General features: G+C 41.2%; 1 protein-coding gene across 3 annotated transcripts in view; it reads left to right on the forward strand.

Moving 5' to 3' along the window:
* The first annotated feature begins 1,911 nt into the window (after window positions 1-1,911).
* Window positions 1,912-14,515, forward strand: part of LOC143291760 (porphobilinogen deaminase-like) — a 28,167-nt gene continuing 15,563 nt past the window's right edge. For all 3 annotated transcript variants that reach the window (XR_013056580.1, XR_013056581.1, XM_076601895.1), the window contains exons 1-6: window positions 1,912-2,058; window positions 5,327-5,399; window positions 5,849-5,898; window positions 6,943-7,076; window positions 7,979-8,132; window positions 8,705-8,821. Coding sequence is in view for 1 of the 3 variants with exons in the window: in XM_076601895.1 (XP_076458010.1) it covers window positions 2,014-2,058; window positions 5,327-5,399; window positions 5,849-5,898; window positions 6,943-7,076; window positions 7,979-8,132; window positions 8,705-8,821 (573 nt within the window). In the remaining 2 variants the exon portion in view is untranslated. The remainder of the gene's footprint in view (window positions 2,059-5,326; window positions 5,400-5,848; window positions 5,899-6,942; window positions 7,077-7,978; window positions 8,133-8,704; window positions 8,822-14,515) is intronic.

The raw sequence follows: 14,515 nt of genomic DNA on the forward strand, positions 1-14,515 counted from the left end.
ACGTCTGTTACTTTTGCACGTAGATGCATTTGTACCTAGTGAGTCATCTCGGTTCGAGTCAGTGACTGAGAAAAAGACATATGAAAGTGTATATCAACTCACGAAGAAAATGAATTGCGGAGCGGAACTCTCAAAGGTTGCTGGGTGCTAGGCCTGGCATCCCTCTGGCAACTCCCACAACTGTAAGTGCTGTTACAAAAACGTACATAACTCTACTTTCGTTGATTTATTTCCAACACCTGACTGCTGGCCGTGTATACTTGCTGATGACGTCGTAACCGGAGCATGCTGAGCAACACACACACACACACACACACACACACACACGGCATGTACATATTGTAGAATAGTCGACGTTCAGTCCGATGGTCCTGCATTATGAGAGTGACCCTGGTACGTCATACACATACCATGGTTAAGATATTCCAGGTCAACAATTTAAGAGTGCATATGTGCAAACCTGCCAGTGCCATAACCATCTATACAATACGCTTATGCACATGCAGAAAATGATATTTTTAAGCATGCAGCGAACGGTGTGTGTGTGTGTGTGTGTGTGTGTGTGTGTGTGTGTGGATCCGTATTTTTATTTAGTTATATATTTATCTATCTTAGTAGTAGTAGTAGTAGTAGTAGTATAGGGACTGCAGGCAGTCATCTGCCTAGACCTCTCGGCCTATGCATGTCCCCATCACGAATCTTCATCTTCACTCCTTCCATTTTCTTTTATTTGTTTATATTTTCATCTTTTGTTTGTTGTTGTTGCGCGGTGTACGCAAGTACACTTCTGCAAGAAACTTTGTTTTATTCATCATAGTCAAAAAATTTTAAAGATGGTGTTGTTGTTAAGGAGATTTTTGAACGTGTTAGTATTTTCGATTAGTAGTGCATTCCATGTTTGTGCAATTCGGTTAGCCAATTAATTTTTTCCAGTGTTGGTGTTGCAGTGTTCTAAACAAAATTTTCTTTACTGAGTTCCTTGTCAGTACTATCATGGTCAGACATTCTAAAGATATGTCTTGCATTTACATCATTTATGTTATTTAATATCTTATAAGTTTCAATCAGATCTCCTCTTACTCTTCTACCTTTCAGTGAATGTAGATTTAAGTATGTAAGTCTTTGTTGGTAACTCATATTCTTGCATTCTTTTAGTGTGGGTGTATGTGTGAATGTGTGTCTTCATGTTTTACATTTATTCGCTTATTTATCACCATTGTTGTCTTATTTATTCATTTATTTATGTTTTATTATTATCATTTTATTAGTATTACTAATATTATTACTACTACCTTTTTCTATATTATAATTATTATTTATTTATCTATTATTTATTCCCCCGGTTTTTTTTGGGTTTTTTTTCTTTTTCTCAAGGCCTGACTAAGCGCGTTGGGTTTCGCTGCTGGTCAGGCATCTGCTTGGCAGTGACGCCTTCTTGAGCTACTGAAACTGAAACTGAAACTCTTTTAATAATTTCGTTGCTCTTCTTTGGACCCTTTCTAATGCTATAGATTGTCTCTTAAGGTATGGGTGCCACACAATATTACCATATTCCACATGCGATCTAACTAATGCTTCATATAAATTGATAAATATATCTTTGTCTATGTAATTGAAGGCTCTCTGAATTACACAAATCATTTGATTGGCTTTATTTATAATATTATCAATTATTGGAAGAGGAGATGATTGTTGGGTGATATTATTTTTTGTTGACAGTCACTGGTGTGTTCATGTTCACTGGCCCTTTTAAATGACGTTTCTTTCTTTCTTTCTTCTTCTTCGTCTTCTTCTTCTATTTTTTTCTCTCATTATTATTGGTAGTTGTTGTTTTTTTTTAACTGGCCAATGATTGGTCCATATGATTGGTGAATATCGGGTTATAGCCCTTTATCCAGCACAGCGCACGGTTTCACTGTGTTGGGGGGCCGACTGGGCAGAGCCCGGAGTTGCAGTTTTGCTTCGTCAGGCATTAAAGTTGTGCAAATATTGAACATAAACAGTTAATTCAGCATGTCGGACACTAAACTGATTCGCGTCGGCTCCAGAAAAAGCGAGGTGGGTGCATTGATTTGTTGATTTTCGTGCGCGATTGGTTGAAGCAGACGAAAGAAAAAGTTCAATGTGTTTTGCTGCGATTTCAAGACCAGAATCAATATTGGATGTAGGCCGACTGTATGCTTAACGATAGAAAACCCACATGGTAACTACTGTGTTGCGTCATCATTGTCAACATGCTGGCTTAAGTGCAGCCGACTTAGAACAGTGGATCGTTATTGCGAATGACGCATTTTTATTTATTTTATTTGTTGTTGTGGATCAACAATATGAGCATGTGACATGTATAAAATGACGGATCGAGTCCATGTAAAACTTTGCAAACACTTGCCGGTTCTGCACTGTGATTGACACATAATTAATCTTTACATATGTTGATGGACATTTTTTCATCCTTTTCTTTGTTAGATCTATTGAATGATAAATATTTTTTTGATTATTCTAAGGACTGTTGACAACAATGTTGAAAAGACTATCGATAATTTTGTTGACTAGTGTGCCTATATATAGTGGTCAGCAAATTTACCAGGACATGATGCTTCTGCTGCCTTTGTGGAGGGTTTTAATTCTCTCCATGTATATATATTCACCCTGCACACACACACACACACACACACACACACACACACACACACAGATATATATATATATATATATATATATATATATATATAATACAGTACATACATACATACATGTATACATACATACATACGTACGTACGTACGTACGTACATACGTACATACATATGTACAAATGTACATACATATATACACAGTGCAAACAGTTTTGCAAAGTCATTTTGTGCAGTATTTTATCACTTTAAAAGAAGTTCAAGCACTGTGTGTGTCTGTGTGTATATGTGTGTGTGAGTGTGTATGTGTGTGTGTGTGTGTGTGTGTGTGTGTGTGTTCATGAATGTGTTTGTTAAAGAAAGAGAGAGAGAGAGTGTGTGTGTGTGTGTGTGTGTCATGAAATTGGGCTGTCAAGCCCGCCATTTCTGATAAATCAATCAAACATGTGTTGGTGCTATCAGTGAGTAGTATTAATCCTAAAAAACAAAATATGAATGAATGATACTGATAGATCTTCGTCTACACAATAATAATAATTATGATAGTATTTATATAGCACTGAATCTTGTGCAGAGACAAATCTAAGCGCTTTCACACCAGTCATTCACACGCATGCATAAATAATGTGGTCATAAATACATGCATTATACAAAAGCATATATGATGTATGGTATGTATGTATACTGTATGTATCATTTGTAAGTATGTGTATGTAGATAGGTAGATAGATAGATAGATAGATAGACACACATGTATACAATTTGAATTCAGTTTAGCAATCATCATAGTTTTAGCTGAGGCTTTTGCATTGACATTGCACCATTTAACTTGTCCAGCACCTAGCCATCTGATCTGTTGAAGGTCATGACCATCACACAATAAATTGCTGCCTACCTTTAACAGACAACCCACCATTTTGCTCTCTTATGACCTTTATTCAGCAGTCAGTGATTGGGATGCTTTCAGTGCCTTGCTGTGTCAGTGGACATGTTGTTTTATAGAATAGGACAGTTGTGTTTTATGAATTCTGTTGTGTTTTTGGGATTCACACCAGTTTCAGTTTCAGTAGCTCAAGGAGGCGTCACTGCGTTCGGACAAATCCATATACGCTACACCACATCTGCCAAGCAGATGCCTGACCAGCAGCGTAACCCAACGCGTTTAGTCAGGCCTTGAGAGAGAAAAAAAAGGGTGAATAAATAATAGATAAATATATTAAAAAAAAAAAATAAAAAAAAATAACTACTACCACTACTAATAACATGTATAAGACGCAAAAACCTGATGAAGCCAACTATAAGCGTACATAAATAGATAAATAAATAAATAATAATTATAATATAAAAAAGTAGTCGTAATAATAATAATAGTAATAATAATAATAATAAATAAATAAATAAAAAAGACAACAATGATGATAAATAAGCAAACAAATGCAAAACATGGAGACACACGTTCACACATACACCCACACATGCATAACAGACATGCACCAAACATGCAGCTTCACAGACACGAAAGCACAGTCAAACACACACCAAAATTTTGGAAATAAGTTCTTGATCAGATGCATTAGCATTGAAAAAGGATTTTAAGTTTTTTATGTGCACAACACATGCACACATACAGGCACACAACTCAGAAAAAAAATGTGCAGAACACACACACACATGTGTGCATTCATACAAACACACTCATACACACACATAATAATATGCACCTCAAGTCACACATACACATACGTAAATGAACGAGCATGCAGGCACGCACACGCACACATGTATGCACACTTAAATTGCATTTGTTAGACCTCTGTATAGTTGGGGTGACTCTTGGCAAGGACGGTTTTGGAGATTTTTACTTGTGGTTGTGATTTCTGTGTAAAATGTCCTTTCTGAAATACTTCACTCATGTAGCAGTAGTAGTATCATTGTTGTTGTTATAATTACTGTTGTTGTTATCATTATTATTATCATCATCATCATCATCATCATCATCAACATCATCATTATTATTACTATTATTGTTATTGTTGTTGCCATTATTTATGTGTTTGATTATTTGATTATTCATCTGTGTTATAAACTCTCCTTGATATACAGGCTTATTTATTATTGTAACCTACTTGTTTATATTTGAAGGTTGTTTCACATGTTTTTAGTAATGTCTTGTAACGGGTGTGAAATGGAGACTGATGGTGGGTGCATGGATATTTGATGCAGCTGAGATTGTGTGCTTCTGAGCATATGCAAATCAACTGAATGGCTTGTGTATGTCTATAGTTGTACTATATAGAATTTAAGTGTGTGCCACCACACCTGAGCATCTCCTTTTAACTCTCTCCATACGAACGGTGAAAGAGACGACGTTAACAGCGTTTCACCCCAATTACCACCATCAAAATATTGCAAGTGGAAGGCTCTTATACTGAAGAGGTGAATGTTGACAAAGAATACCACAATTGTGACGACGGAAGCTAAAGGTTGGGTCATTGAGACACCCACTGGACATCCGAGGGGTCTGTGTAGAGGAGAAGAGAGGACTGGCTGTACTGAGTGAGTTAAGGGCAATAAGTCATCTTGTGATTTTGAGCATTATTGTATTTTAATGAAAGGTGCTGTAGAAATGAAATGATGATGATGATGATGATGATGATGATGATGATGATTGTTAATGTTATTGCCTGCTGCAGCTGGCACTGATACAGACACACCATGTTATTGAGCAGCTCAAAGGGAGACATGCAGACCTCAGATTTGACACGGGTGAGACATGACACAGTCTAGCTGTCTGTCAAAAGTGTCAGTGTGTGTTTCAGTGTGTGTGTGTGTGTGTGTGTGTGTGTGTGGTGTGGAGTGGTGCAATATGTACACTTTTACTGCTGTACATAGATCTAATATGAACAATGATGATATTGGTAATGTTAGTGTGTTTTTAATACAAGTTTGTGTGTGTGTGTGTGTGTGTGTGTGTGTGTGTGTGTGTGCGTGCGTGCATGTGTGTGTGTGTGTGTGTGTGTGTGTGTGTGACTGCTTGCCTGTGCAGATGTGTGTGTCTGTGTAGTTCACTTAGTGTACCCTGATGCTGTAGTTACTATACCCAGATGCCTTGTGTGATTGTACGGGTGCCAATGAATGGAGTTTCCTGTGTAGAAAGATGTGTACGTTGGACACCGGACAACCTGTGAACTGTTGTGTGTCTGCTTTTTTTCCAGTCACCATGAACACAACGGGAGACAATATTCTTGAATCTGCTCTGTCCAAAGTAAGGAGTGCTTTTCTTCTTCTTTTTAGTGTGTGTTTGGTGCATGTGTGTGTGTGTGTGTGTGTGTGTGTGTGTGTGTTGTTGTTGTTGTTGTTGTTTGTGTGTATATGAGTGTGTGCATATGTGTGTGGGTGTGCATGTGTGTGTATGTGTATGAGTGAATACATGTTTTGTATACTGTGTGTGTGTGTGTGTGTGTGTGTGTGTGTGTGTCCAGCTTGTTCTCTAGATTGTCCAACTGGTAATTAAGACACACAACAAAATAAACAACATAACATAATGATATATATATATATATATATATTCATAGCCATGAACACCACTCAAGTATGCCTTAGGATCACCAATTACACTCTGCCTATGTTCGTATTTGTAAAATGTTGCAGAGTGGAGAAAAGTCCATCTTCACTTTGTGAATGTTGCAGATAGGAGAAAAGTCCCTCTTTGTGAATGTTGCAGATGGGAGAAAAGTCCTTTGTGAATGTTGCAGATAGGAGAAATCCCATCTTCACTTTGTGAATGTTGCAGATAGGAGAAAGGTCCCTTTTCACTTTGTGAATGTTGCAGATAGGAGAAAAGTCCCTCTTCACTTTGTGAATGTTGCAGATAGGAGAAAGGTCCTTTTTCACTTTGTGAATGTTGCAGATAGGAGAAAAGTCCCTCTTTGTGAATGTTGTAGATAGGAGAAAAGTCCCTCTTCACTGTGTGAATGTTGCAGATAGGAGAAAAGTCCCTCTTCACTGTGTGAATGTTGCAGATAGGAGAAAAGTCCCTCTTCACTGTGTGAATGTTGCAGATAGGAGAAAAGTCCCTCTTTGTGAATGTTGCAGATAGGAGAAAAGTCTCTCTTCACTGTGTGAATATTGCAGATAGGAGTAAATTCCCTCTTTGTGAATGTTGTATACAGGATAAAAGTCACTCTTTGTGAATGTTGTAGATAGGAGAAAAATCCCTCTTTTTGAATGTTGTAGATAGGAGAAAAGTCCCTCTTCACTGTGTGAATGTTGCAGATAGGAGAAAAGTCCCTCTTTGTGAATGTTGCAGATAGGAGAAAAGTCCCTCTTTACTCGTGAGCTGGAAGACGCTTTGCTGAAAAAGCGAGTGGACTTTGTCGTCCACTCCCTCAAAGATCTGCCCACGGAAATCCCCGACGGCTTGGTGATTGGAGCGGTTTTGAAGTAAGTGGTTTGTTCCTCTTTAGACAGAGGAAGGAGGCAGAATGGTTAAGACACTCATCTGCCAGTAGTGTCTGTGAGGGTGTGGGTTCGAATCCGGCTGTCTTCCTTTTTCCCATGTTTGACTTGAAAATCAATCTGAGCTTCTAATCATTTGACAGAGATAACGCGTCCGCCTAGGAAGCGAGAGAATCTGAGCGCTTGTTCGAATCACGGCTCAGCCGCCGATATTTTCTCCCCTCCACTAGACCTTGAGTGGTGGTCTGGACGCTACTCATTAGGATGAGACAATAAACCGAGGTCCCGTGTGCAGCATGCACTTAACGCACTAAAAGAACCCACGGTAACAAAAAGGTTGTTCCTGGCAAAATTCTGTAGAAAAATCCACTTCGATAGGAAAAACAAATAAAACTGCACGCAGGAAAAAATACGAAAGAATGGGTGGTGCTGTAGTGTAACGGTGGCGCACTCCCTGGGCAGAGCAGCCCGAATTTCACACAGAGAAATCTGATGTGATAAAAAGAAATACAAATACAAATAAACCAAGGTCCTGTGTGCAGCACGCACTTGGCACACTGAAAAAGAACCCATGGCAACGAGTGTTGTCGTTTGGCAAAATTCTGTATAAGAAATCCACCTTGATTGGTACACAAATATGTGATGTGCATGCGCTCAAAGCCTGGGTTATGCTGCTGTTTAGGCATCTGCCTTGCAGATGTGGTGCAGCGTATATGGATTTGCGGTGATGCCTTCATTGAGAAACAAAACAAAAAGCACTTAGAGCTTGGTCTCTGATCGAAGACAGGGGTTGTATAAGTGTCTATGATTTTCATTTTCTCACGCACCTGTTACGATAATTCTCATGCGTCAAAGTTGTGCAACATGAGCCATGGGATTCCACGCAGGAGGGACAACCCTCAAGACGCGGTGGTGATGCACCCAAAGCATTGTGGGAAGACGCTGAGCGAGCTGCCGCCAGGCAGCGTCATCGGAACCAGTGCTCTACGCCGCGCAGCGCAGCTGCAGCGAAAATATCCACACTTCAAGATCGAGAACATTGTATCCTTGCGTGGTATGTTTGTGGATAATGTATCCGTTATCCATTTCACTGCATATTGGGGTTTTAGAACATTGTATCCTTTATATGTTTCACTACCTAGAGGTGTTTTAGAACATTGTATCCTTGCGTGGTGTGTTTGTGGATAATGTATCCGTTATCCATTTCACTGCATATTGGGGTTTTAGAACATTGTATCCTTTATCTGTTTCACTACCTAGAGGTGTTTTAGAACATTGTATCCTTTATCTGTTTCACTACCTAGAGGTGTTTTAGAACATTGTATCCTTTATCTGTTTCACTACCTAGAGGTGTTTTAGAACATTGTATCCTTTATCTGTTTCACTACCTAGAGGTGTTTTAGAACATTGTATCCTTTATCTGTTTCACTACCTAGTGGTGTTTCAGAACATTGCATCGGCTCTACCTAAGTAGGCAGCCTGTTGTGCAAATGACTATGTTTTTGCAAAGTGCTTAGAGATTGCTCTCCGACCAAAGGTAGGCCTTGTATAAGTACCCATATAGGCGCAATATAAGTATCCAAATCATCATCATCACCTTAACGGCACAACAGCGGGGCAACCTGAACACCAGGTACCGCAAGCTGTCAGAGGACGGAAGCGCCTTTGCAGCCATCATTCTGGCGGTGTCTGGTTTGGAGCGGATGAACTGGCACCACTTCATTTCACAGGTACCGTAATAATAATAATGGTATTTAATAATAATGGTATTTATATAGCTCTAAATCTTGTGCAGAGACAAATCAAAGCGCTTTCGCACCAGTCATTCACACGCATGCATAACTCTAAAACTGTAGAAACTAAAGACAAGGAAGAGGCAGGCAAGGAATTTTGGGAAGAGGTGGGTTTTAAGGCCAGACTTGAAAGAGCTGAATGTGGAGACTTGACGAAGCGAAAGAGGAAGTTCATTCCAATTGCAAGGTCCAGAGACAGAGAAAGAACGGCGGCCAACAGTCGAGTGTTAATGTATGATAGTCCTGTCTGACTATGTCTCTCTCTCTGTGTTCTCCCGTCATGTCCGACGGATGAGTAGGCAGACAGGTCATCAGTTGATGTGGATCCTGACGTGGGAATGAAGACCAGTTCTTGAGGCTCAAGGTCGTCCACAGACACTGCATGGAATGGAGTGCTATGAGGATGGGCCCTGTTTTCTCTGATTCCTCTTTTCCCGGATGGCGGCTGCTCTGTTGCGCTCGAATGTATTTTTGCCCTGTGTACACTGTTGCTTCACTGTGTTCTAACAAGGGCAACATTTTTCCCAGGAAGCAGTGTTGATGTTGCAGCTTCTGAGGTTGGCCTTTAAGGTGTCTTTGTATCTGTTGAGAAGCCTTCCTTAGTCATGTTGTCCTTCCTTCAGATGTCCATAGAGCAGCACCTTATGTACCTGACTATGACCATCATAAGAGCAGAGGAAGCAACTGCTATCTGGGCTAGAATTTGATTATAGTGGAGTGTCTTTGCCCAAGTTACATCCCCACTCTACTCGGCCAAGAGGGGTTTAGGGCAGTCAGCGTTGGGATGGTTCCCAAAGGCCAACCAGGCCCCCAAGGCTGCAGCACTACGAGCCAGTGCAATTTTGCCTCCTAGTTTGAGAGTCATCGTCCTTCACAAAAGACTACGCTGTAAATGATTTCTCATTGCTATGGAGAATCCATTGATGATACAGCTCTCACTTTGCTGTTGGCCCAACTGTAAAATTTATGTCAGTCTGTGATGTAAGCTGGGTGTTGGGCTAACTGGTAAACAGCCTTGTTAACGCCCAGTTTCGGTTCAGTTATCTTGAGGAGGCATCACTGCATTCAAGCAAATCCATACACGCTTCACCACCTCTGCCAGGCAGATCCCTGACCTGACCTGGTGTGTGTCCATCGAGATTGATGATGACCATCGTTGTCATCCACCTGGGGGATGGGAGGAGGGTGGGGCGGGGGGTGGTGGTGGTTGGGAGGGATGCTCATGAATCTATCTGTGAATGTGCAGATGGCTGAATAGTCCAATCTGCACACGAAATGTTCACTGACGGTTGGGGCAGACAAAGACAGGCATATCATTGTCAGGGAGCTTGTTTGCCTGTGACTTTCTGGCCTGCCTCTTCTGAACAAGTGCAGCAGTCCTGTTGGCCTCGCACAACTTGGCACCTTTGTGCACAGCAGCGCGCCATTTGTCACAGTCCACTGCAGATTCCTCCCAGGAATCAGGGTTGATATCAAACGCTTTCAGAGAGACTTTCAGAGTATCACTGAAGCGCTTCTTCTGACCTCCGTGTGATCTCTTCCCTTGTTGCAGCTCACCATAGAAGAGTCTTTTGGGCAGCCGATAGTTTGGCATGCGCGCCACGTGTCCAGCCCAGCGAAGCTGGGACTGCATCAGGATGGTGAAGATGCTGGGAAGGGTGGCTTTTGCAAGCACCTCCGTGTCTGGGGTCCTGTCTTGCCACTTGATGTTCAGTAGCTTCCTGAGGCATGTTGTGTGGAAGTGGTTCAGCTTCTTGGCGTGTCGTTGGTACACTGTCCAAGTTTCGCAGGCGTACAGTAGTGTGGGGAGAACTACTGCTCTGTAGACCTTTAGCTTGGTCTCAAGACCTAATGTGATAGAGAGGGACTGAGTGCAGGCCGATATATCTGTGTACCTGTGAGAGTGGATATCTTCGACAGAATTTTGTCAGGAGACAACAATTTATGTTGCCATGGGGTTGTTTTTGACTCACTTGTGTAAACAAAGTGAGTCTTTGTTTTAACCCGGTGTTCGGTTGTCTCTGTGTGTGTGTGTGTCCGTGTGTCCATGGTAAACTTTAACATTGACATTTTCTCTGCAAATACTTTGTCAGTTGACACCAAATTTGGCATAAGAGTGGGGAAAATTCAGTTCTTTCCAGTCATCTTGTTTAAAACAGTATTGCACCTCTGGGATGGGCATCAAAAAAAAAAAAAATGAAGCCTAATTATATGCAAACTGCATTTACTGTTATGTTTATATTTTTTGTATTCTCTAAACTTGGCACTTTGACCTCTTATTCTGACACAACAACAAGAGGAGTCATTATTATCATTTTTTGTTCAAACAGGAACTTCTTTTGCTAAGCATGGAATTTTTATTTATTTTGCAAACGTTTTGGTGCAGATAGTAAAAAAAAGGGAAATTACTCTGTAATGAATGCTAGGGGACTTAATTTATCACAAGTGAGTCTTGAAGGCCTTGCCTCTCTTGTTTGTTGTTGTTTTTTTCAGTGCACCATGTGTGTGCTTCACACGGTGACCACAGTTTGAATGAGTAGGTGCTTGCTTTCATTTTCCAGTCCAGCTTGGGAGAAAGGGTGAGACCGGGATTTGAACCCAGGTCCTTATGTTGGAGGGATGGCCCAGAGGTAACGCGTCCGCCCAGGAAGCGAGAGAATCTGAGCGCTCTGGTTCGAATCACGGCTCGGCCGCCAATATTTTCTCTCCCTCCACTAGACCTTGAGTGGCGGTCTGGACGCTAGTCATTTGGATGAGATGATAAACCGAGGTCCTGTTTGCAGCATGCACTTAGTGCACGTATAAGAACCCACTGCTACAAAAGGATTGTTTCTGGCAAAATTCTGTAGGAAAAATCCACTTCGATAGGAAAAAACAAATCAAACTGCACGCAGGAAAAAATACCAAAAAATGGGTGGCGCTGTAGTGTAGCGATGCATCTCTCCCTGGGGAGAGCAGCCCGAATTTCACACAGAGAAATCTGTTGTGATAAAAAGAAATACAAATACAAATGTATAGGCAGAGTGGTGTTTTAACCATTCTTCCAACTTCCTCCCAATAAATGCTCACACTCACACACACACACACACACATGCACACCACACACACACACACACACACACACACACACACACACACACACACACACACACACACACACACACACACATATACACTCACACACACATACACTGCACACTTTTTTTTCTTTTTCATTTGAAATAATTCTAGTTAACAGACGTTACATTAATGACCAACCAACACACACAAACACAAACACACACAAACACGCACACACACAAACACACACATATGCATGCACACACACACACACACACACACACACACACACACACACACACACACACACACACACACACACACACACACACACACAATGCAAATGGTTCAGGAAATGAGAGAGTTGGAATGCATGACTTCGGCTAACATTGGAAGACAGACAGACCGAGAGAGTGTGACGGAGTGGAGAGAGGAAAAGAACATTAAATTAATGATGATTTATTCCAATAATTATATTTATGAATTATGGAACAGGCTTGGGGAAAGTACACACGTTTAAATTGACATTCAGCTGAATTTGTGTGTGTGTGTGTGTGAGTTGTGTGTGTGTGAGTGTGTGTGTGTGTGTTTGTGTGTTGAGTTTGTGTGTGTACAAGTGTGTGTTTGTGTGCGAGTGTGTGTGTGAATTTGTGTGTGAGTGTGTTTGTGTGTTGGGTGTGTGTGTATGTGTGTGTGTGTGTGGGTTGGTCATTGATTTAATGTCTGTTCACTAGAATCCTTTGAGACCCCCCAAAAAGTGTGCAGTGTATATGAGTGTGTGTGTGTGCATGCATATGTATGTGTTTGTGTGTGTGTGCATGTTTGTTTGTGTGTGTGTGTGTGTGCATGCATATGGGTGTGTTTGTGTGTGTGTTGGTTGGTCATTAATGTAACGTCTGTTCACTAGAATTATTTTAACCCCCACCCCGAGTATGCGAGTGTGTGTGTGTGTGTGTGTGTGTATGTGTGTGTGTGTGCGAGTGTGTGTGTGTGTGTGAGTGTGTGTGTGTGTATGTGTGTGTGTGTGGGTGTGTGTGTGTGTGCGAGTGTGTGTGTGTGTGTGTGTGTGTGTTTATGTGAGTGTGTGAGTGTGTGTGTGTGTGTGTGTGTGTGTGTGTGTGTGTGTCTTCAGTTTAACGTCTTTCCACTTGGAGTGATATTAGTGTGTGTGAGTGTGTGTTTGTGTGTGAGAGAGAGTGTGTGTGTGTGTGTGTGCGTATGTGTGTTTATGTGTTTGTGAGAGTGTGTGAGTGTGTGTGTGTGTGTGTGTGTTGGTTGGTCATTAATGTAACGTCTGTTCACTAGAATTATTTTAAACCAAAGTGCAGTGTATGTGTGTGTGAGTGTGCGAGTGTGTGTGTGTGTGAGTGTGTGTGTGTGTATGAGAGAGAGAGAGAGAGAGAGAGAGAGAGAGAGTGTGTGTGTGTGTGTGTGTGTGTGAGAGAGAGAGAGAGAGAGAGTGTGTGTGTGTGTGTGTGTGAGAGAGAGAGAGAGAGAGTGTGTGTGTGAGAGAGAGAGAGAGAGAGTGTGTGTGTGTGTGTGTGTGAGAGAGAGAGAGAGAGTGTGTGTGTGTGTGTGAGAGAGAGAGAGAGAGTGTGTGTGTGTGTGTGTGTGTGTGTGAGTGTGTGTGTGAGTGTGTGTGTGTGTGTGTGTGTGTGTGTGCACGCCATCACACCCCGAGGAGGATGGAGAAGTGACACGTGTTCTCTGTGTTCTGGTTGTGGTGATGGCACAGTGACAGGTTGTGTCACAACACCACACTGGTGCGTGTCATGTCCACATTGATTGAGCATCACGGAGTCACACACACACACACACACACACACACACACACACACATGCATGTATGCGTGCGCACACATACACACATGCACACACATCCATGCATAAACACGTGATACCAGACATACAAATATGCATATACACAGACACACACTTAAAAAGACACACACTTACAAAGACATACACTTACACACTCACACTTGCACATACACACACACACACACACACGCACGCACACACACACACACACACGCACACAAATCCCCCCTTCACCCACTCCCGCACACAGTCTCTCTCTTTCTCTTTTTGTCTGTCTTTGTGAGTTGGCATTTTTGATATTTGTATGCTTGTTTTTATACTTGATTTTTCCTCTCTCTCTCTCTCTCTCTCTTTGCAAAGTTACAAGTTTTTATAGAACATTTTGTGCATAATCTGTAATTATGTCTGTGTTAAAATTACTTCATTTTTTTTTTTTTTTTTTTTTTTTTTTTTTCATGTGATCTGGTGAGAAATGGACAGATTGGGCATCGCAGGGATGTGTTCTAGGGTTAGAAACATGACGAACTGCTGCACTTGCGCTCACGTTTGCTTTTTCCAGGTTTCTTCTTTTTCGCACATTCTGTGAGATCAATATTGATTGACAGAGCTGTCAGCTCTGGTGTCACCTTATGCAAAGTTACAGTGATAATAATGGTTCATTTTATAAAAAAAAAAAAAGAAGAAAAGAATTATAATGATGATAATGAGAATGATAATAAGGGAGATGATGATAATGAGAATAATACCAGT

The sequence above is a fragment of the Babylonia areolata genome, chromosome 17 (assembly GCF_041734735.1).
Source record: "Babylonia areolata isolate BAREFJ2019XMU chromosome 17, ASM4173473v1, whole genome shotgun sequence".
Classification (NCBI taxonomy): Eukaryota; Metazoa; Mollusca; class Gastropoda; order Neogastropoda; family Buccinidae; genus Babylonia; species Babylonia areolata.